General features: G+C 46.7%; 1 protein-coding gene across 1 annotated transcript in view; it reads right to left on the bottom strand.

The window, feature by feature from the left end:
- Window positions 1-865: 865 nt before the first annotated feature.
- MRPL11 (mitochondrial ribosomal protein L11) overlaps window positions 866-22,960 on the bottom strand; it is a 242,991-nt gene continuing 220,896 nt past the window's right edge. The window contains exons 2-6 of the mRNA XM_050756822.1: window positions 3,666-3,863; window positions 3,198-3,293; window positions 2,387-2,480; window positions 2,143-2,302; window positions 866-1,155 (exon numbers count right to left, since the gene is read on the bottom strand). Of these exons, the coding sequence (XP_050612779.1) occupies window positions 1,050-1,155; window positions 2,143-2,302; window positions 2,387-2,480; window positions 3,198-3,293; window positions 3,666-3,788 (579 nt within the window). The 5' untranslated portion in view covers window positions 3,789-3,863 and the 3' untranslated portion in view covers window positions 866-1,049. The remainder of the gene's footprint in view (window positions 1,156-2,142; window positions 2,303-2,386; window positions 2,481-3,197; window positions 3,294-3,665; window positions 3,864-22,960) is intronic.

Below are 22,960 nucleotides of genomic sequence, written 5' to 3'. Positions count from 1 at the left end.
AGGATGACCCCAGTTTGCTTTTTCAAAAAGCATTATACATAAATACACAAAGAAAAAAAAAAGAGCAGAAAAGATATACAACAAACATTGGCAGAAGTCTCATCTGGGTGGTGGGATAACGTGAGGATTTTCTTTTCTTTTAGGTGTTTATCTATGCTTTCCATATTTTATCAGTATAAAATGAAGTGTCTAGCACATAACAGATGTTCAGTAAACACAAAACTTCTTTCTCCCCCAACTGCTGCTCTCTTCTCTGAAAGGACAATGAGGAAATAAAAGGCCAAGGGCTTCCCGAGGACTTCTGCATCAGGCAGGAACCTGCTGAAGCTTTGCTCTTTCTGTGGTCTGTAGCTGTCAGCCCTACAATAGTTCATGTTCAGCCAACATCTGACCCAGAGCCAGGGTCAGGAGCTTAATAGAAGGGCCTGAGGTAGCCCCTGGGATCTGGGCACTCCATGTAGTAACCCTGCCTGGGGCTGAGCTGAGACCTCCACAGGGACCTGTTTCTGCTGAGGTGGCAAATCATTAGGAGATAAAAGAGATTTTTGATGGAAGAAGCAAGCAATACACCCCAGGCCTAGCACCTATGGTTCCCAGCCTGGGGAGGGGAAGAACAAAAGATTTCAAATGAGAAGCCCTGTGTTCTATTCCTACCTCTGGCACCAATTCAGAACCTGGGCAATAAAACAAAATTATAACTTAAAAGAAAAAAAAGGACCTGGGCAAGTTACTTTGCTTGGCTGAACCTCAATTTGCACATCTGAGAAGCAACATGAAGACCCCAATTTCCTAATGTCTGCCCATGTTGGCTACCACCAGTACTGGTCCCCTTCCCTGAGGTCCCAAGATAGAAGATGACAGTGGGTAAGAAAGGATGTTTATTCAGGCCTGATGCCTCAATACAGCTAAATGTACAAAAATACATCATTCAAAGTCACGAAAACCATCATCATACTGGTGTGACCTCCTTCCTCCCCTGGGGCACAGCCTTTGCAACTGGCCCCCTTCCCAGCTGCCTCCTTTGATATCTGGGAGAAGGGGGGCAAGGGTCACTTCTTGGCAGCTTCCTCCTGGGCGGCCAAATCTGCCTCCTTCTGAGCAGCGAGGAAGATGGCTCGTTCCTTCTGGAAAGCTGCAAGTTCTTCTGAACTGAGGCTGCAAGTGAAGACAGACAGATGGTTGGCGCATGATGAGTCACCAGTGGGAGCTCACAGGACCCCATGTCTTGCAGGGGCTCAAAGGGGCCTCTGTCTCAGAGCCCAGCTTGCCTGGCCCCTTCTCCCTCCCTGACTTCCCAGCCTCTATACCTTTGCTTTCCAGGGACACCATCTCCCAACCCCCAAAACCCCTATCTTTTGTTCCCTTATTAAATCCCTACTCATCCTTTGAGGTGTCAGCCAGACCCCAGTCCAGATTAACTGGGGTACTCTGTGCCCCAAAATATGCTGTACAATGAAGTCACGGGGCTGAGCATGTATGTCTGTCCCAGGGCTGGGGTCAGATTTACCCATCTCCATGTTCCCAATAAAAGAAAAGATTTAAGAAAAGTCAAGTCTGTGTCTGCTCCATGCTTAATCCCACTCTTCTCGGGAAATAATCAATTGTCAGCCTTGACATGGGATGTGACACAGCAGCAAGAAGCCAGTAAAAGGTTGAGTGCTATCTCTGTTCCAGCCATTGTCTAGGCCAGACACTCTCCCACCCAACATCTTACTTCAATGAAACAATTCCTGAAGTCATCTGAAGCCCCATAACGGGGGTCTCCTGTTTGCCTCAGGAGCAAGCATGAACCTGACACAGCTCAAAAATCTTTCCCCACTGGTCCTTCCCTCAAACCATTCTCCACTCGCCTAGGTCTAGGACGACAGACCCGGGTGACACTGAACTTCTCCCACTTGGATCCTTCATGGAGAGCTTTCCATTTCTTAGAACATTTGCAGAACAACATCTAATACATAACAGGTGCCCAATAAGAGTATTCCAAATCAATGAATGTGGTCTCCCACACCCACCCTATCCTCTAGAATCTAGGGTCCCTTGACTTAAAAACTGACTTTCCCACTGCAATGGGCCCTCTCAGCTCTGCCCGAGTCCAGAGCTTTCTGGGCCCTCTCGTCACACTGCACCTGCCAGGACACTTACTCCTTCACCACACGAATGCCCAGAGAACGGGCAGATCCGATGATGGAGCGGACAACAGAGGACAGGGGTACGTCCTGCAGGGCGAATGCCTCATCCTGAGCTTTGATGCAGGCAATCTCATACACATGCTTCAAGGTCACCAGGCCTGCCACCTCTTTCCCTAGAAGGAAGGAACAAGTGGTTCTTCAGGTGTTACTGAGATTCTGGAGTCCCCAGAATCTCAGACGCCTACCCTGACCCTCACCTGTTTGCCGGGCCCCCTTTTCAATTCCAGCTGCTGCCTTCAAGAAGTAGGAAACAGTGGGCTGTCCAATCTTGATTTCAAATGTCCTGTCAGGCTTAACAGAAAAAAGAAATATGAGATTCTCTCTTCCTGCTGCCCCATCCCAGGGAACTTCTAATGTCCTGTCCCTGCTTCCTTCATCTCACTTTCCTATGGCATCCCTCAAAAAGACCACAGAATCACAAGAAAAAAATAAATCTGGGCCAGGCGCAGTGGCTCATGCCTGTAATCCCAGCACTTTGGGAGGAAAAGGTGGGTGGATCACCTGAGGACAGGAGTTCAAGACCAGCCTGACCAACATGGTGAAACCCCATCTCTACTAAAAATACAAAAAATTAGCAGACATGGTGGCAGGCGCCTGTAATCCCAGCTACTCAGGAGGCTGAGGCAGGAGAATTGCTTGAACCCGGGAGAAGGAGGTTGCAGTGAGCCGAGATAGTGCCATTGCACTCCAGCCTGGGCGACAAGGGCAAAACTCCATTTCAAAAAAAAAAAAAAGAAAGAAAAAATAAATCTGCAACAAACAACCCTGTCCTCTCTATTCCTGCCCTAATTCTGCTCTGGAAGGCCCAGTGAGATGGAGGGGCAAAGGAGGAACTGCAACATGGCAAGATGGGGCTGGTTCAGAAAAAATATGGTCTAGTCCTAAATGGGGAAAGTGGAGCCCAGTAATAGGAAGTCAAGTCAGGAGCTGAGAAAACCCCAGATGACCAGCCCCAGGGCCGAGGAAGAACAGAGGGAGAAAGAAACCAGGGATCGGTCCAGACTCCACCTTCACAAAAATCTTGGTAGGCAGAGGAATGCCTTCTTTGATGTCCTTTGTCCTCTCATTGAACTCCTTGCAAAATTGGTTGATGGAAACACCTCTCTGTGAGGGAAGCAGAGGGGGTTAGTGGTGGGAGGAGGGGACGGCTTCCTACCGCCCAGGAGGCGCCGTCCATTCCCTCCTTCGTCTTCACTTCTCTGTGTTCCTATCTCTACCCAGATTCAACTACCCCTCCGTGAGCCAGAAGATCTGTACGCATCTTCCCACGTTATCCTCATCACAGCACATTGGGAAGGGATGAGGAAGCCCAGGCGGAAGAGCCTTTGTAACCAGCACAAGGACGTAAAGCGTGTGAGAAGCAGAGCCGAGCTCTGAACCCAGGCCCCGGTAGTTCCAGAGCCAGCGCCGTCCATCCGCGTCCTAGTTTCCACCACCCTCGACAACCCCCACGTCGGGTTCCCAACACGGCCGCACCTGACCCAGCACTGGGCCTAGTGGGGGCCCGGGCATGGCCAGGCCTGCCCGCACGATGGTCCGGATCACACCGCCGACCTCGGGCTTCCTGAGGCCCCGGGTGGTCCGGCCGAGCTTCGACATGATGCGGGGCTGCTGGCTTCAGTTCACCTCAGGGCAGCAGCAAGAGCGAAGCTCTGGGCGCCACCATCTTGGCCCAGAGGTCAAGGGTCCTCACGTTAGGCTAGCGCAGGTGAGGCCAACAAACAGCAGCCTTGTTTCAGCCCTATTGCTCGCCAACTAGTAAGACAAGGAGGATAAGAGGAGGATAAAACACTTTTTAACTTGTCTTATGCAAATAAAGGAAGGTCCCGAATGGCCTCAGTACACAATTTCCCACAGGAGCGCGCACAGGCACTACCTCGGACAGCTAACCAGTAGGGTTGGACTTTGATACCCCATAGCATTGTGGGTATGGTAGTTTTGACTCCGTGTACAGGTCCGGCCTATTGCTACGCTCCAGGGCGCCATCTGCTGCACACGGTGATAATCCTAGGGTTTGAAATACACCTGGAGCTCCTGATTGGTAATGGGAGTCTCTCTCTCCTCTCTCTGTTCCTCACATGCTGTTGAAAGGCAGTACAGTTAAGAGTGTAGACCCTGAGCTGGGCGCGGTAGCTCACGCCTGTAATCCCAGCACTTTGGGAGGCCAAGGCGGGAGGATCGCTTGAGCCCAGGAGTTGGAGGTGGCAGTGAGCCAGGATCGCGCCACTGCTTGTGAACTTAATCAAGTTTCTTATGCTTTGTCTCCTCCCCAGTACAGCAGGTATTGTAATATGTAGCACCTACCTTTTAGGATTGCTGTGAGGACTAAGTTAGCAAAATGCTTAAAACAATGCCTGGCACCTAGTCAGCATGTGCTATTATTATCTGTACAATTAAGATAAAACCTGAGCTATTGTGAGGCTTAACAGACCCAGAACATTCGATGCATCATCTGTGACCAGTCAAATAAGCCAGCATCTTATTGTATCATGAGGAGAGCAAAAATCACCTGGCGACCTTTGAACAGGTCCTGGAGACTAAAACTCCTTACCTGAGGACTTTAAAAGTAATTAAACTACCCTAGTATCTAATGTTAGCATCTGGTTCCAGGACTCTTTTAAACTTAAAATGTATAAGCAACTAGAATTTCTATACACTCGGGAATGCCATGCCAAAACTCACTTTGCAACCCTTGCTGACATTAAGGCACCAGAATTACTATGAATGTAATCATTTATCATGACCTACGTGGCTAGTGTGGTCCAAATTGCCCTCAAGCTTCCTCTTTAAGGTCCATAAATACCCCCTAAGGAAAATCCACCAGCATGGTCAGTTCTTTCTTGCTGGGGCATCCCTCTGCACTCCTCTGCAGCGTTCTTTCTTTCTAATAAAACTTTCCAGCCGGGCACGGTGGCTCACACATGTAATCCCAGCACTTTGGGAGGCCAAGGCGGGCAGACCACCTGAGGTTGGGAGTTCAAGACTAGCCTAACCAACATGGAGAAACCCCGTCTCTACTAAAAATACAAAATTAGCCAGGCATGGTGGTTCATGCCTGTAATCCCAGCTACTCAGGAGCCAGAGGCAGGATAATCACTTGAACCTGGGAGGCAGAGGTTACAGTGAGGCAAGATGGCACCATTGCACTGCAGCCTGGGCAACAAGAGTGAAACTCCGTCTCAAAAAAAAAAAACCCAAAAAACAAAAAACTTTCCTTTTCAAACCTATACTGTTGTCAGTAAATCCTTCTTACCAACCCACAAGTCAAACATTTCCCCATTCCAGGGCTCTGACACCTTGCCTGGCATATCATTTAACTTGTTTTCTGAGCACTTGCTCTATGTCAGGCACTGTGCTAAGCACAAGTGCATTGTTATTTAATCCTTGCAATGGCATGAGGCAAATGCTTTTATTGTAAGCTGGGAGCAGTGGCTCATGCCTGTAATCCCAGCAATTTGGCTGAGGCGGGAGGATTACTTGAGCCCAGGAGTTTGAAACCACTCCTGACAACATATTGAGACCCCATCTCTAACCAAAAAATAAAATAAAATAAAAAATTAGCTGGGTGTGGTGGTGTTGCGGGAAGTCAGGGACGCCAAATGGAGGGACCAGCTGGAGCCGTGGCAGAGGAACATAAATTGTGAAGATTTCATGGATATTTATCAGTTCCAAAATAATGCTCTTATAATTTCTTATGCCAGTCTTTACTTTAATCTCTTAATCCTGTTATCTTTGTAAACTGAGGATGTACGTCAGGACCACTGTGATAATTGTGTTAACTGTACAAATTGATTGTAAAACGTGTGTTTGAACAACATGAAATCAGTGCACCTTGAAAAAGAACAGAATAACCGTGATTTTTAGGAAACAAGGGAAGACAACCATAAGGTCTGACTGCCTGTGGGGTCGGGCAAAAACAGCCATATTTTTCTTCTTGCAGAGAGCCTATAAACGGACGTGCAAGTAGGAGACAGATGGCTAAATTATTTTCCTAGCAAAGAATATTAATATACCCTGGGAAAGAAATGCATTCCTGGGGGGAGGTCTATAAACGGCTGCTCTGGGAATGTCTGTCTTATGCGGTTGAGATAAGGATGGAGATATGCCCTGGTCTCCTGCTGTGCCCTCAGGCTTACTGGGGTGGAGAAAAACTCCGCCCTGGTAAATTTGTGGTCAGACTGGTTCTCTGCTCTCAAACCCTGTTTTCTTTTGTTTAAGATGTTTATCAAGACAATACGTGCACCGCTGAACATAGACCCTTATCAGTGGTTCTGCTTTTGCTCTTTGCTGTGATCTTTGTTAGACCCTTATTAGTAGTTCTGCTTTTTGCCCTTTGAAGCATGTGATCTTTGTACCTACTCCCTGTTCTTACACCCCCTCCCCTTTTGAAACCTTTAATAAAAACTTGCTGGTCTGAGACTCAGGTGGGCATCATGGTCCTACCGATATGTGATGTTACTCCTGGCAGCCCAGTTGTAAAATTCCTCTCTTTTTACTGTCTCTCTTTATTTCTCAGCCAGCTGACACTTATGGAAAATAGAAAGAACAAACATTGAAATATTGGGGGCGGTGTCCCACAATGTGGTGTCACACACCTGTAGTCCAAGCTACTTGGGAGGCCAAGGTGGAAGGATTGCTTGAGCCTGGAAGTTCGAGGTTGTAGTGAGCTATGAGTGCAGCATGGCACTCCCCGCCGGGTTACAGAGTGAGACCCTGTCTCAAAACAAACAACTTTTATTCCGTCTTCTTCTTCTTCTGCTTCTTCTTCTTTTTTTTTTTTTTTTTTTTTTTTTTTTGAGACAGGGTCTTGCTTTGTCTTCCAGGCTGGAGTGCAATGGCGCGATCTCGGCTCACTGCAACCTCTGCCTCCTGGGTTCAAGAGATTCTCCTGCCTCAGCCTCCCAAGTAGCTGGGACCACAGGCGTGTGCCACCACTCCCAGCTAATTTTTGTATTTTTAGTAGAGATGGGGTTTCACCATGTTGGCCAGGATGATCTCGATCTCTTGACCTTGCAATCTACCTGCCTTGGCCTCTCAAAGTGCTGGGATTACAGGTGTGAGCCACTGCACCCGGCTTTGTACCCATTTTTATAAATGAGAAAGTTGAGGCACAAAAGAGAGGTCAAAAACACCTAGCCTCTAAGTGACTGGGCTGGGAAACAAATATTAGGGCTATCAGATTCTAGACTGTGCTGTTGTTACTAGAAAGGGGTCTGATCCAGACCCCAAGAGAGGGTTCTTGGACCTCATACGAGAAAGAATTCAAGGCAAATCCATAGAGTAAAGTGAAAGCAAGTTTATTAATAAAGTAAAGGAATAAAAGAATGGCTACTCCATAGAACAAAGCAGCAGTTTGGGCTGCTGGACTAAGTATATTTATAGTTATTTCTTGATTATATGCTAAACGAGGGGTGGATTATTAATGAGTTTTCCAGGAAAGGGGTGGGCAATTCCTAGAACTGAGGGTTCCTCCCCCTTTTAGACCATATAGGGTAACTTCCTGACATTGCCATGGCATCTGTAAACTGCCATTGTGCTGGTAGGAGTTTCTTTTATTATAGCATTATAATTAGTGTATAATGAGCAATGAGGACAATCAGAGGTCCCTTTTACTGCCATCTTGGTTTTGGTGGGGTTTTGCCAGTTTCTTTGCCACAATCTGTTTTACCAGCAAGGTCTTTATGACTTGTATCTTGTGCCGACCTCCTATCTTATTCTTTGACTAATAGTGCCTTAACCTATGCAGCCCTGTAGGTCTCAGCCTTATTTCACCCAGCTCCTACTCAAAATGGAGTTGTTGGCTGGGCATGGTGGCTCACGCCTATAATCCCAGCACTTTGGGGGGCTGAGGCAGACAGATCATCTGAGGTCAGGAGTTTGAGACCAGCCTGGTCAACATGGTGAAATCCCAACCTTATTTTTTGGTTCAGGGCAAATATATTTATCCACCTGTGAGAGCTGTCTCTGATTTTCCAAATTCCCACAAGGTAAGACCTGGCATTAAATCTTGTAGTTTGGAGTCCTGCTATCTTGGTCACATTAATCACCAACCTGATGATTGGGTAGGGAGGAGTCTCCTGCCAGTTACTATTCTGACCTTCTGCTCTTTGTATAGTAGCCCATCCCAGTCATACTGGCTTCCAGAAATAGGACCAGCCCATGTTTTCTTCCTTCCTTCCTTCCTTTCTTTTTTTTTTTGACAGAGTTTCACTCTTGTTGCCTAGGCTGGAGTGCAATGGCACAATCTTGGCTCACCGCAACCTCCACCTCCCGGGTTCAAGCAATTCCCCTGCCTCAGCCTCCTGAGTAGCTGGGATTACAGGCATGCGCCACCATGCCTGGCTAATTTTGTATTTTTAGTAGAGACAGGGTTTCTCCTTGTTGGTCAGGCTGGTCTCAAACTCCTGACCTCAGGTGATTCACCCACCTCAGCCTCCCAAAGTGCTGGGATTACAAATGTGAGCCACCATGCCCAGCCATGTTTTCTTTTTAGATCTTTCTCAGAGTTAACTTTAAGGGTTCCTGAGGTGACCCATGCACTTTTCATTGGTCTTTTTCCCTCCCTTCTGGGGTCTCTTTTACTAGTCCCTTGGCTCAAGTATAGTGAGTCCATTCCTATTCAGCTGTTCACGTGGCTGTTTCAGTGGTTAAAAGCATTGGATATGGACCTTCCCAGCATGGGTGGATCTTGTCTTCTTTCCAAGTCTTAATCAGCACTAAGTCACCAGGCTGTAAGTGGTGAACTGTGAACTCATGAGGCTAAGTTTGAGTCAGAAGTCCTTTTAACGTAAGGGATGACAGAGTGGAGGATATGGCCAGCATATGATTTTTTTTTTTTGAGATGGAGTCTCGCTCTGTCGCCCAGGCTGGAGTGCAGTAGCCGGATCTCAGCTCACTGCAAGCTCCGCCTCCCAGGTTTACACCATTCTCCTGCCTCAGCCTCCCGAGTAGCTGGGACTACAGGCGCCCACCACCTCGCCCGGCTAGTTTTTTGTATTTTTAGTAGAGATGGGGTTTCACCGTGTTAGCCAGGATGGTCTCGATCTCCTGACCTCGTGATCCACCCGTCTCGGCCTCCCAAAGTGCTGGGATTACAGGCTTGAGCCACCGTGCCCGGCCCAGCATATGATTTTTTAAGAATTGATCCTTGATTTCCATAGTGGGGAGATCTGTAGCTCTGCCCAAATATGGGAGTCCATATAATAACTCATTGGGGGACAATCCCAAGCCTTTTCCTGGGGCTGTCCTAATTCTAAGGAGTGCTATTGGGAGACATTTGGTCCAAGGCATTTTGTGATATGCTTTTTGAGAGTTTGATTCATTCTTTATACCTTTCCAGAGGAAGGGGGATGCCAAGTCGTGTGCTAATTCCATCTGATTTGTAAACATTCCATAATTCCCCTTAACACCCTTGAGATAAAGTGGCTCCCATTGTCTGAATTAATATTTTCCACCAGGCCAAATCTAGGTATAATCTGTTCTAATATTATTTTGACCACATTCTTGCCAGTGGCTGTTGGAAAGCAAAAGGCTTCCACCCAGCCAGAAAGGTGATCTGTGATCACCAGTAAAGAATTAAGTCTTCGGCCAGGCGCGGTGGCTCAAGCCTGTAATCCCAGCACTTTGGGAGGCCAAGATGGGCGGATCACGAGGTCAGTAGATCGAGACCATCCTGGCTAACATGGTGAAACCCCGTCTCTACTAAAAAATACAAAAAAACTAGCCAGGCGAGGTGGCAGACGCCTGTAGTCCCAGCTACTCGGGAGGCTGACGCAGGAGAATGGCATGAACCCAGGAGGCGGAGCTTGCAGTGAGCTGAGATCTGGCCACTGCACTCCAGCCTGGGCAACAGAGCAAGACTCCGTCTCAAAAAAAAAAAAAAAAAAAAAAAAAAAAAAAGAATTAAGTCTTCCTGCTTTGGGCATTTCTGTGAAATCTACCTGAATGCTTTGAAATGGTCTTAGTCCGGGAGGTCTTCCTCCCATCACCTTTTTCTGATCACCTTTTTGTTTATCCTTTGACAAGCTGCACAACTTCCATATACTTGTTTAGCAAGTGTATAAATCCCTATACACTCATAGTTCCTAAGTATTGCATCACACAGAGCCTAGGGTCCCCAATGACTCCCTTTGTGTAATAAAGACATTAGTTCTCTTATTAGCAATTTGCTCACACTAGCTCTCTCACACTTTCCACCTTTATCTCGGCTGTCTGCTCCAGCTCTGTGGTTCCTGCCACCTCCATGCCTGCAACTGCACTCCCTGGTCTGTAAGGCCAGCTCTTACTTACAAAAAATTAACCTTCAAAGGGCCTTGCCCTACTGGGTCCTCCAGATCTACTCTGGAATAATTTTTTTTTCGTCTGATCTCTGAGCCTCTGGAGGAGTGCAGAGAGAGTTTTTTTCTTGTTGAATCTTGAATGCCTTTGAGACATTTTGTGTTGCAGGAGGGAGCTCTTTGATTCCTTTAATTATTAATTCCCTGAGGTCCTGCATTCATGCATTTGGCCTCAGTCCCTGGGATCATTATTATCCTATTCGGGATTGACATTTGGAAATTTTTGTTGGGCTGGCAAGACTCCTTGCCCAAGACGGAGTTGCCTCACCCAGATGGTCATGGCCACTCTCCTAATCATTTCCCTTTCTTCTCCCATGAATAGAATATTTATAATAGGCATTATTTTAGCCCAGGTGTAAAAGCTGGGTCCTAGGAATTGGTGCAGCTGGTCTGCTAAACTGAGGAGATATTCTAGGAGTAGTTTCATTTCCTTCTTGAAATTCCTAACTTCAGTACTTGTAAGAGGAGCATTTAAAAAGTCAGTCTCGGCCGGGTGTGGTGGCTCATGCCTGTAATCCCAGCATTTTGGGAGGCCAAGGCGGTGGATCATGAGGTCAGGAGATCGAGACCATCCTGGCTAACACAGTGAAACCCCATCTCTACTAAAAATACAAAAAATTAACCGGGCGTGGTGGCGAGCACCTGTAGTCCCAGCTACTCGGGGGACTGAGGCAGGAGAACGGTGTGAACCCGGGAGGCAGAGCTTGCAGTGAGCCAAGATTGCGCCACTGCACTCCAGCCTGGGCAACAGAGCAAGACTCTGTCTCAAAAAAAAAAAAAAAAAAAAAAAGTCAATCTCTCCCTGTCCCATGGGAACTTCCCTAAGAGGGAACATGCTAGATGACTGCTGTGTGGAAGGGATAGGGAAGTTCTCAATATCCCTCTTACACTGTTTGCCAAGACCAGCTTGGTCACGGATACCCTAACCTAGCAGCACTAGAGGAATTAAAGACACATACATAGAAATATAGAATGTGGGGTGGGAAATCAGGGATCTCACAGCCTTCACAGCTGAGAGCCATGAACAGAGATTTAACCACATATTTATTGACAGCAAGCCAGTGATAAGCATTGTTTCTATATATTATAGATTAACTAAAAGTATTTCTTATGGGAAACAAAGGGATGGACTCTGGCTAGTTATCTGCAGCAGGAACATGTCCTTAAGGCACAGATCACTCATGCTATTGTTTGTGGTTTAGGAATGCCTTTAAGCGGTTTTCCTCCCTGGGTGGGGCACGTGTTCCTTGCCCTCATTCTGGTAAACCCACAACCTTCAGTGTGGGTGTCATAGCCATCACGAACATATCACAGCGCTGCAGAGATTTTGTTTATGGCCAGTTTTGGGGGCCTGTTCCCAACACTGTTCTAATTCTTTTCTTAAATTTGGATAAGGATCTAAAGGAGCAGTTGGTCAGCTCTGGGTCTTTCTTCCTCTAACCCCCCGCTGTCCCTTGATTTTCCTGTCCCCTATTTTGTGAGATGTATAAAGGTGGTAAGCATGATATGGGGTCCCAGGGCTTTTTGGTGGGTAAGAGCTTTTTACTAGGTTCCTTTTCCTCTTCATGGGGGCTAATTCCTTGATCCAACAGAGGGGTAACCTATCTCTTCTTTGGAGGATGAGATTTTATTATTTACATAGAGAATTAAGGCTTGGCACATCCAGTCCTCATCTGAGACAAACTTAGGCCAAAAGACCAAAGGCTTACGAATAGGGTCTTTGGGCCAGATAAAAGAACAATACTTTATCATCTTTTGCTTTTCCCTGTCCCTGGTTCGAGGGTTATTACTCCAAACCTACAACATTCCCCCCAAAGGACTATCTGGGGGAATGTCAGGGGACGTTTCTTTGGCTCCCTCTTTCCTTTTTCCCCTAGGCCTAGAATTCCTATTTCCCACTTTCGGTCAGTCTCTGTGTTGGAGCTTTTCTCTGTTTACTCAACCCCCCCACTGGAAGTTTCTTGCATACTCCAAGAATTGCTTCATCTGTCTCCAACTGTTTCCCTTGCAGGAGAAGGGGACCATGGATTGGGACTCCACACTCAACTTTGTATCGAAGATACTTCTCAAACACACTTGACCTCCAAAAGTGCCCAACCACCAACGCAGTACTTATAATCCAATTTTCTGTCCTTGGCTCTCCAATTTTCTGATCTTGGGTCATGTACGAGGTTGCCTGGTTGCCATGGTGCCTGCTTTTCTCCCTATGTTACCTCTACTGCCTCCTGAATAACAGTCTCAGGTTTGTCTAGGGCCTCTGTGGGGAGCCGGATGCCCAGAAAGAGTGAGCCACCTAAATCAGGTGGATGCATCTCCCCTCTCTCCCAGAGTCCCACTCCACACAGGCACAGAGATCCTGGATGAGCCCCCAGATTTGTGAGAAGCAAGTTCACCTGTCCAAACCCGAAGAATGGACTCAGAGGCATGAAGAACAGTGAAAGTGAGACATTTAATAGCCATCTTGCAAGATCGGGTGTCTGATAGGCAGGCATACCTGGGGCAGCTAGAGCAGGTAATTTATCTCCTAGCACCCACTTCCCTTCCCCAGTTCCTCACTGGTTGAGTACTATAGGGTTACAATCATCCCAGACATTGCCTAAGTTTCATCATCCCCCTTGTAAGGTTATACATTGGTGACCTTCCCTGCTTAAGTTTCAATTTCCCAATAACGAAATTTTCTTCCCTTTTATGGGCTGACCCATCCTCTACATTCTGTTTGCTTATTATGACCTTTTTGGTGAATGAGCCATGCAGTTTGTTACATTCACAGGCTGGCTCTCAGAGCTTAAATTTATCATGCCTTGAAAATGAACCATTTAAAATATTTTCTCACAAACCAAGGTATCCCTTCCATGTATTGATTTATTGTCTTTGCTTATAACTCCTAACTCCTTAAAACATATAAAACCAAACTGTAACCCAACCACCTTGGGCACACTTCCTCAGAACATCTTGAGACTGTTCCCCAGGCTATGTTCACCCATATTGGCAGAGAATAAACCTCTTTAAAATGTTTTACAGAGTTTGGTTTTTCCATTAATATGCCTCATCTAGTAAAATGAAAGAATCCACATAAAACCACCCTGGAAACTGTGAGGCACATACAAATTATTTATTAGGAATACTTGTTGGACTCCCACTAATTAAATATGATTGTTTCTACCTCTGAAGTCCATCAAGGCCTTTATAGCACTCAGGCTTGTTAACCTTACCACAGCTCTGGAGCCAAGCTACAAAGCCTTGAGCAAGGTAATTAACCTCCCTGTGCTTCACTTTCCCTACTAGTAAAATGGAACCAATAATATCTGGGCTGGGTGCAGTGGCTCACGCCTGTAATCCCAGCACTTTGGGAAGCCAAGGTGGGTGGATCACGAGGTTAAGAGATCGAGACTATTCTGGCCAACATAGTGAAACACTGTCTCTACTAAAAAAATACAAAAATTAGCCGGGCATGGTGGCTCACGCCTGTAATCCCAGCACTTTGGGAGGCCGAGGCCGGCAGATCACAAGGTCAGGAGATCAAGACCACGGTGAAACCCCATCTCTACTAAAAATACAAAAAATTAGCCGGGCGCGGTGGCAGGCGCCTGTAGTCCCAGCTACTCAGGAGGCTGAGGCAGGAGAATGGCGTGAACCTGGGAGGCGGAGCTTGCAGTGAGCCGAGATCGCGCCACTGCATTCCAGCCTGGGTGACAGAGCGAGACTCTGTCTCAAAAAAAAAAAAACAAAAAACAAAAATTAGCTAGGCATGGTGGCACGCACCTGTAGTCCCAGCTACTCGGGAGGCTAAGGCAGCAGAATCACTTGAACCCGGGAGGCAGAGGTTGCAGTGAGCTGAGATCGAGCCACTGCACTCCAGCCTGATGACAAAGTGAGACTCCATCTCAAAAAAAGAAAAACAGTGCCTATCTGGCAGGAAATTAGTTAATTCAGGTAAAGCACTTAGAAGACAGCCTGGCCCAGGTCGGGCACAGTGGCTCACGCCTGTAATCCCAGCACTTTAGGAGGCTGAGGTGGACGGATCACAAGGTCAGGAGATTGAGACCATCCTGGCTAACACAGTGAAACCCCATCTCTACTAAAAATACAAAAGATTAGCCCGGCATGGTGGCAGGTGCCTGTAGTCCCAGCTACTTGGGAGGCTGAGGCAGGAGAATGGCGTGAACCCGGGAGGCAGAGCTTGCAGTGAGCCAAGATTGCGCCACTGCACCCTAGCCTGGGCGACAGAGCGAGACTCCATCTCAGAAACAAACAAAACAAACAAACAAACAAAAAGAAGACAGCCTCGCCCAGAGGAAGCAAGGCTGGGTCTGATTTAGCTCTGTGTGCCCACAGTGCAATAAATCCCTCCTGAATGAAGGAATTGTCACGAGGCAAACCCCAAAATTGGGGCTTGGCCTAGGAGGCCACATGGGTTCTTGGCCTCATGCAGGAAGGAATTTAAGAGCAAGCCAACAGAGGAAAGTAAAAGCAAGTTTGTTTTATTTTTGTTTTATTTTATTTTAGAGATGGGGTCTTACTCTGTTGCCCAGACTGGAGTGCAGTGGCATGATCTTAGCTCACTGCAAGCTCTGCCTCCCAGTTTCAAGCAGTTCTCCTGCCTCAGCCTCCTGAGTAGCTGGGATTACAGGTGTCCACCACCACACCTGGCTAATTTTTGTATTTTTAGTAGAAACGGGTTTCACCATGTTGACCAGGCTGGTCTCAAACTCCTGACCTCAGGTGATCTACACACGTTGGCCTCCCAATGGGATTACAGGTGTGAGCCACTGCACCTGGCCTAAAAACAAGTTTATTAATAAAGTAAAGGAATAAAAGGGTAGCTACTCTATAAGTAGAGCAGTGGCATGGGCTGCTTGACTGAGTATACCTATGGTGATTTCTTAATTATATGCTAAACAAGGGGTGGATTATTTATTAGTTTTCTGGTGTAAACTAAAAATAAAATTCTAAGGCCCCCCTACAACCATCTAAATCGACCTCCCTGTCAGCCGAGGGCATTCCAAAGTTAACCTGAAAAACTAGGCCATGATAAGAATTGGGGGTTGGACATACCTCATTATACCCTCTTCCCTTTTGGAATTCAGGAAAAACAAACCAGCATTAACATCAACACAGACCTGAAGTCTGATAAGAAACATCTGCAGTCTATTTTCTCTGAAGCCTGCTACCTGGAGACTTTATATGCATCATAAAACTCTGGTCTCCACAACCCCTTATTGTGATAACCCATACATTTCTTTCTGTTGATGCCAGGTCTTTAGATAATAACTTAACTCTTTCAACCAATTGCCAGTCAGAAAATTTGTAAATCTACCTGTAATCTGGAAGCCCTCACTTCAAGTTGTCCCACCTTTCCAGGTCACTTCAAATTCTCCCACTTCAAGTTTTCCCACCTTTCTGTTGCTTATAACAGAACACCTGAATATACACCTTACATGTATTTTTTTTTTTTTTTTTGAGATGGAATCTCTTTCTGTCACCCAGGCTGGTGTACAGTGGCACAATCTCAGCTCACTGCAACCACTGCCTCCAAGGTTCAAGTGATCCTCATGCCTCAGCCTCCGTAGTTGGGATTACAGACATGCACCACTGTGCCCAGCTAATTTTTGTATTTTAGGTAGAGACAGAGTTTATATTTTATATTTTTAGCAGAGACAGAGGTTTATATTTTTAGTAGAGACAGAGTTTCACCATGTTGGCCAGGCTGGTCTTGAACTCCTGACCTCAGGTGATCTGCCTGCCTTGGCCTCCCAAAGTGCTGGGATTACAGGCATGAGCCACTGCACCCGGCCTCTTACATGTATTGACATGTATTATGTCTAAAAGGTATAAAAGCAAGCTGTACCCTGAACAACTTGGGCACGTGTTGTCAGGACCTCCTGTGACTGTGTCATGGGTGCATCCTTAACCTTGGCAAAATAAAACCATCTAAATTGGCTGACACCTGTCTTGGATACTTTGGAGTTCACACTGGGAAAGGAGTGGAGATTTCTAGGACTGAGGGATCCTCCCCTTTTTAGACCACATAGTGTAACTTCCAAACGTTGACATGGTACTTGTAAACTGTAATAGCACTGGTGGGAGTGTCTTTTAGCATTCTAATGCATTATATTTATTGTATTTTCAGCAGTGAGGACAATTAGAGTTTTTCATTGCCAGCTTGATACTGGGTTTGGGGGCTTTTTTTCCCCCCCACATCTTGTGTTATCAGCAGGATCTTTGTGACCTATATCTTGTGATGTCAGCCTGCTGATCTCCTATCTTATCTTGTGACTAAGAATACCTGCTCCCATGGGAATGCAGCTCTGAAGGTCTTATCTTCATTTTACCCAGACTCTATTCAAGATGGAGTCACTCTGGTTCAAACATTTCTGACAGAATCAGGAAGTTGACTGGCATAGCAGGTGGCTACAGAACCAAGTGTGCAATCTGGGGCAGTCTGCTCTATGGGGTGCAATTTCCACTTATGGTCAAGGGAAACACGGTTTTGATTATCCTGGCTCTTACAGACTACCAGGAAGCAACTCCCCAGGGTACCTCAGTAATATGTGAAGTCAAAGTGAGGTCATGTGTGAGGTTCAGTGGCAATAGTAAAGATGAGGCTGGACAGGTGGGTAGGGGCCAAATCATTCAGGCCTTGTCAGTCCTATGAAGGAGTGTGGACTGTGCAATAGGGAGCCATTGAAGGGTGTTAAGCATGTGCATCATATTTGCATTTTGAAAAGGTCACCTGAGCTTGAGTAGGTAGGAGGCACTGGAGGAGCATAATGGTGGATGCAAGGAAACCCATTAGGCCAAGGAAGGAATAGGGTAGAGAGATAATGGTGACTTGGACCAGGGAAGAGGAGGGGCACCCATTCATGTGCTATTTAGAAGACAGAATTTATTTTATTCAACAAAGGCTTGTGCAGTATGAACTGTGTCTCTGAACAGTAATTCTTTTGTTCAGACGGAGTCTCACTCTGTCATGCAGGCTGGAGTACAATGGCTTGATCTTTACTCACTGCAACCTCTACCTCCCAGGTTCAAGTGATTCTCCTGCCTCAGCCTCCTGAGTAGCTGGGACTACAGGCACGTATCATCACACCCGGCTAATGTTTGTATTATGAATAGTAATTCATTTAAACCTCACCACTATTCTAAGAAGTGTAGGTACTATTTCTGTGTTTTTGGAGATGGAGTCTTACTCTGTCGCCCAGGCTGGAGTGCAGTGGCGTGATCTAGGCTCATTGCAACCTCTGTCTCCTGGGTTCAAGCAATTCTCCTGCCTCAGCCTCCCGAGTAGCTGGCATGACAGGTGCATGGCATCACACCAGGCTAATTGTCTGTATTTTAGTAGAGATGGGGTTCACCATGTTGCCTAGGCTTGTCTTGAACTCTTGAGCTCAGGCAATCTGCCAGCCTCAGTCTCCCAAAGCACTAGGATTACAGATGTGAGACACCGCTTCCAGACTGCTATTTCTATTCCCATTTTACAGATGAGGAAACTGAAACACAATTGTAATCACACTGTATACAAAATTTGTGTGTTGTGGCCGGGTGTGGTGGCTCATGCCTGTAATCCCAGCACTTTGGGCAGCCGAGGTGGGCAGATCATGGGGTCAGGAGATTGAGACCATCCTGGCTAACATGGTGAAACCCCGTCTCTACTAAAAACACAAAAAATTAGCCGGCCATGGTGGCGGGTGCCTGTAGTCCCAGCTACTTGGGAGGCTGAGGCAGGAGACCGGTGTGAACCTGGAGGCAGAGCTTGCAGTGAGCCAAGATCATGCCACTGCACTCCAGCCTAGGTGACAGAGCGCTCTGTCTCAAAAAAAAAAAAAAAAAAAAATTGTATGTTGTGTATTGGTATTTTACCTTGAGCACTGTCTTAATCTGTTTTCAGTTGCTTATAACAATCTTTTTGCTGTTGCTTATAACAGAATACCTGAAACTGAATATAATAAATAAAATTTATTTCTTACAGTTCTGGATGCTGGGAAGTCCAAAGTTGAGAGGGCACAACTGGTGAGAGCCCTCTTGCTGATGAGAACTCTCTACAGAGTCCTGAGGTGATGCAGGCTATCACATGGCCAGAGGGCTGAGTGTCTAGCTCACGTCTCTCTGCCTCTTCTTTTGTTTTTCGAGACAGAGTCTCACTCTGTCCCCCAGGCTGGAGTGCAATGGTGTGATCTTGGCTCACTGCAACCTCTGCCTCCTGGGTTCAAGTGATTCTCATGCCTCAGCCTCCTGAGTAGCTGGGATTACAGGCGCCTGCCACCATGCCTGGGTTTTGCCATGTTGGCCAGGCTGGTCTCAAATTCCTGATCTCAGGTGATCCACTCACCTCGGCCTCCCAAAATATTGGAATTACAGGTGTGAGCCACTGTGCCCGGCTGACTCTTCTTAACCAATCCCACTCATGTGATAATCCACTAATTCATTAAGTCATTAATTCATTAATTTTTAAATGGATTAATCCATCCATAGGGCAGATCTCTTAATGGCCCCACATTTCAACACTTCCACATTGAATAATGTAAACCAAAAATAAAAATCTAAGCCTCCCAACCGTCTGAATGGACCTCTCCTCTCAGCGAAGGGCATTTCAAACGACTAGTTCAGACCTTGATGGGAAGTGACAGTCAGATATGCCTCATTATTCCCTTCTCCCTTTTGGAATTCAGGCAAAACTCACCAGTAAAAACAGATCTTAAGACTGATAAAGCAGACTCTTTGTAGAAACAGGATACCAAATTCCAGCCTGACTCTAGTATAGCATCACATGACAGATAGCAGGCCCTGAAAGAAATCAAAGTATTTTGCTCCAAATTATGTTTCTTTGCCATATATTGAAATAGTCCTGTCATGAGGGAAATCTACATTCTAAAGAGAATCCTCTTCCTTTTCCAGGTCTTTTTCCTGGTCCAGGAGAAAAACAGTCTGACAGGCAAAATTTACAATCTATGTTCTCTGAAGAATGCTACCTGGAGACTTCATCTGCACAATAAAAACTTTGGTCTCCACCAGGCGCAGTGGCTCACGCCTGTAATCCCAGCACTTGGGGAAGCCAAGACAGGTGGATTACAAGGTCAGGAGATCGAGACCATCCTGACTAACACGGAGAAACTCCATCTTTACTGAAAATAAAAAATTAGCTGGGTGTGGTGGTGGGCATCTGTAATCCCAGCTACTTGGGAGGCTGAGGCAGAAGAACTGCCTGAACCTGGGAGGCGGAGGTTGCAGCGAGCTGAGATCATGCCATTGAACTCCAGCCAGGGCAACAAGAGCAAAACTCCATCAAAAATAAATAAATAAATAAAGAAGGAGGGAGGGAGGGAGGGAGGGAGGGAGGCAAAGAAAGAAAGGAAGGAAGGAAGGAAGGAAGGAAGGAAGGAAGGAAGGAAGGAAGGAAGAAAGAAAGAAAGAAAGAAAGAAAGAAAGAAAGAAAGAAAGAAAGAAAGAAAGAAAGAAAGAAAGAAAGAAAGAAAGAAAGAAAGAAAGAAAGAAAGAAAGAGAGAGAGAAGGAAAGCATGAAAGCATGGTAGTACCTGCTCAGCTTCTGGGGAGGCCTCAGGAAACTTACAATCATGGTGAAAGGGTGAAGGGGAAGCTGGCATATCTTATACAACCAGAGCAGGAGAAAGAAAAATGAGGTAGGTGCTACACACTTTCAAACAACCAGATCTCGTGAGAACTCTATCATGAGAACAGCACCAAAGGGATGGTCGTAAACCATTCAGGAGGATCCACCCCCATGATCCAATCACCTCCCACCAGGCCCCATCTCCAACACTAGGGATTACAACTGAACATGAGATTTGGGTGGTGACACAGAGCCAAACCATATCAACAAGTGTCTTCTATGTTATGAAATATCCCTCCTGCCGGGCGCGGTGGCTCAAGCCTGTAATCCCAGCACTTTGGGAGGCCGAGATGGGCGGATCACGAGGTCAGGAGATCGAGACCATCCTGGCTAACATGGTGAAACCCCGTCTCTACTAAAAATACAAAAAACTAGCCGGGCGAGGTGGCAGGCGCCTGTAGTCCCAGCTACTCGGGAGGCTGAGGCAGGAGAATGGCGTAAACCCGGGAAGCGGAGCTTGCAGTGAGCTGAGATCCAGCCACTGCACTCCAGCCTGGGCGACAGAGCGAGACTCCGTCTCAAAAAAAAAAAAAAAAGAAAGAAATATCCCTCCTAAATAGAATTTTACTGACTAGAACAGTTCGGGATGGCCTCTTTGAGGAAGTGACATTAGACTTGAGAGAAGGAAGACAAGGGACTTGTTTGGGGGAAGGGCCTTCCAAGCAGAAGTAAGTGTGTGTGGACCCCTGAGGCAGGCGTGGGCTGGTTGGCTCTGGAGACCACCACGGATGTCAGTGCAGCTGGATGGAATGAGGGAGGGAGTAGGGGAAGGAGAGGAAGTTGGAGAGGATGGGGAAAGCAGATCACAGCAGGCATCAGAGGGCAGGTAAAGACTTAGGACTTTACTTGGGCTCCAATAGGAAGTCACTGGAATAGGTAAGTGATGGGATGCAATTTACGCTGTAGAAGATGACTCTTGCCTGCTGAAGGAAGGCTACAGAGAGGCCAAGATGGAAGCAGGGAGGCTGTTGTCATCCAGGTGAGAGATTTTGGTGCTGCAACCAGGGTCATGAAGGGAGAAGTAGAGAAGATCATATAGGCAAGGGTCATTGCATTGGTTCCACAAATATTCCCCAAAGACCTACTGCATGCCAGGTCCTAGGTCAGCCACTGGACATACAGAAATGAGAAGGTGTGACATCACCTTTGAGGGTTACACGGGCTAGGCACTGGCTTTCTATCTTTCTTGGCCATGAGTATTAGTAAAAAAAAAAAAAAAAATGCATTTTACATTGTGGCCCAATGCACATATGTGACATATACACAGGGAAATACCAGTTTCATGAGACAGTTCATATCTTTATATGGTGTACTCTATTTTCTATTCTATTCTATTCTATTCTATTCTATTCTATTCTATTCTATGATTTCATTAAAAATGCTGGTTGAACCCATGAAGTCAATTTCATAACTCGCTGGTAACTCACAACCCTACCTTGCAAAAAGCCTTGACCTAACAGGAGAGGTAAATATATGAGTAGAGCACTAGGTGCAGAACCACATGGTGAGTTCTCTATGAGGGGCAGGCACAGCTGCTGCCCTGCAGGGAGGTGCTCTCTGTGCATCAGCTCAGCTAGTTGCTGTAACAAAACACCATGGCCTGGGCACGGAAACAACAGAAGTTTATTTTCTCACAGTTGTGGGGGCTGAAAGTCCAAAAGCAAGATGTTGGCGGAGTTGATTTCTTCAGGGGCCTCTTACCTTAACTCGAAGATGGCCACATTCTCCCTGTGTCTTCACAAGGTCTTCCTTCTGCTCTGGTGTCTCTGTGTGTCCAAATTTCCTCTTCTGATAAGAACATTAATCAGATTGGATCAGAATCCACCCTAATTGGCCTCATGTTAAGTTAAATCACCTCTTTAAAGGCACTCTCTCCAAATACAGTCACATTCTGAGGTACTGAGGAGCCAGGGCTTCAACATATGAATTTGTAGGGGTTGGAGAGATACAATTTGGCCCCTAATAGGCATGTTCCCCAGTCTGGGGACAGGGAAGCAGAGGGAACAGCAGAGGTACAGGATAGTGTGGGGCAGGAAGGAGGTGCATGTACTGTGGCGTCAGTGGAGGGTATGGTGTGAGGTAGGGAGTATCAGGCTGGAAAGGTTGGCAGGGGCTAGATCTGAAGGGCCTTGAATCCTGCACCAATGAATGTAGACTAGCTTGCAGAGGGGTGAATCTCAAGTGTCACTGCACTGCAAGATTGCCTGGGACATTGTGACAAATGCAGGGATCCTTGGAGGGGACATCCCAGAAAGCTGCACTTTAATCAGTATCTCAGATGGACCAAGACCCACCCTCAGCAAAGAAGATGCAGGTGCCATTGAAAAAATGTAAACAGGGGCTTGACACTGGCTCAGTTGGAGAAGACAGATTGGAGGGGCAAGAATGGAGACAGAGAGGCCATCATGGGGGCTGTCCTGAGTGCCCAGCCAAGAAATGATGAAGTCTGAACGGATGCTAACAGTGGTTGACTTCTAGAGAGTGTTTAACATATGCCATGTGGCCAGGCACGGTGGCTTACGCCTGTAATCCCAGCACTTTGGGAGGCCGAGGCAGGTGGATCACAAGGTCAGGAAATTGAGACCATCCTGGCTAACACGGTGAAACCCTGTCTCTACCAAAAATACAAAAAAAAAATTGGCCAGGCTTGGTGGCAGGCGCCTGTAGTCCCAGCTACTCCAGAGGCTGAGGCAAGAGAATGGTGTGAACCTGAGAGGTGGAGCTTGCAGTGAGCCGAGATCGCGTCACTGCACTTCAGCCTGGGCGACAGAGCGAGACTCCATCTCAAAAAAAAAAAAAAAAAAAAA

Source organism: Macaca thibetana, chromosome 14 (genome assembly GCF_024542745.1).
Source record: "Macaca thibetana thibetana isolate TM-01 chromosome 14, ASM2454274v1, whole genome shotgun sequence".
Lineage (NCBI taxonomy): Eukaryota > Metazoa > Chordata > Mammalia > Primates > Cercopithecidae > Macaca > Macaca thibetana.
The sequence above is the reverse complement of the archived record's forward strand: the minus strand, read 5'-3'. Positions and strand labels throughout refer to the sequence as shown.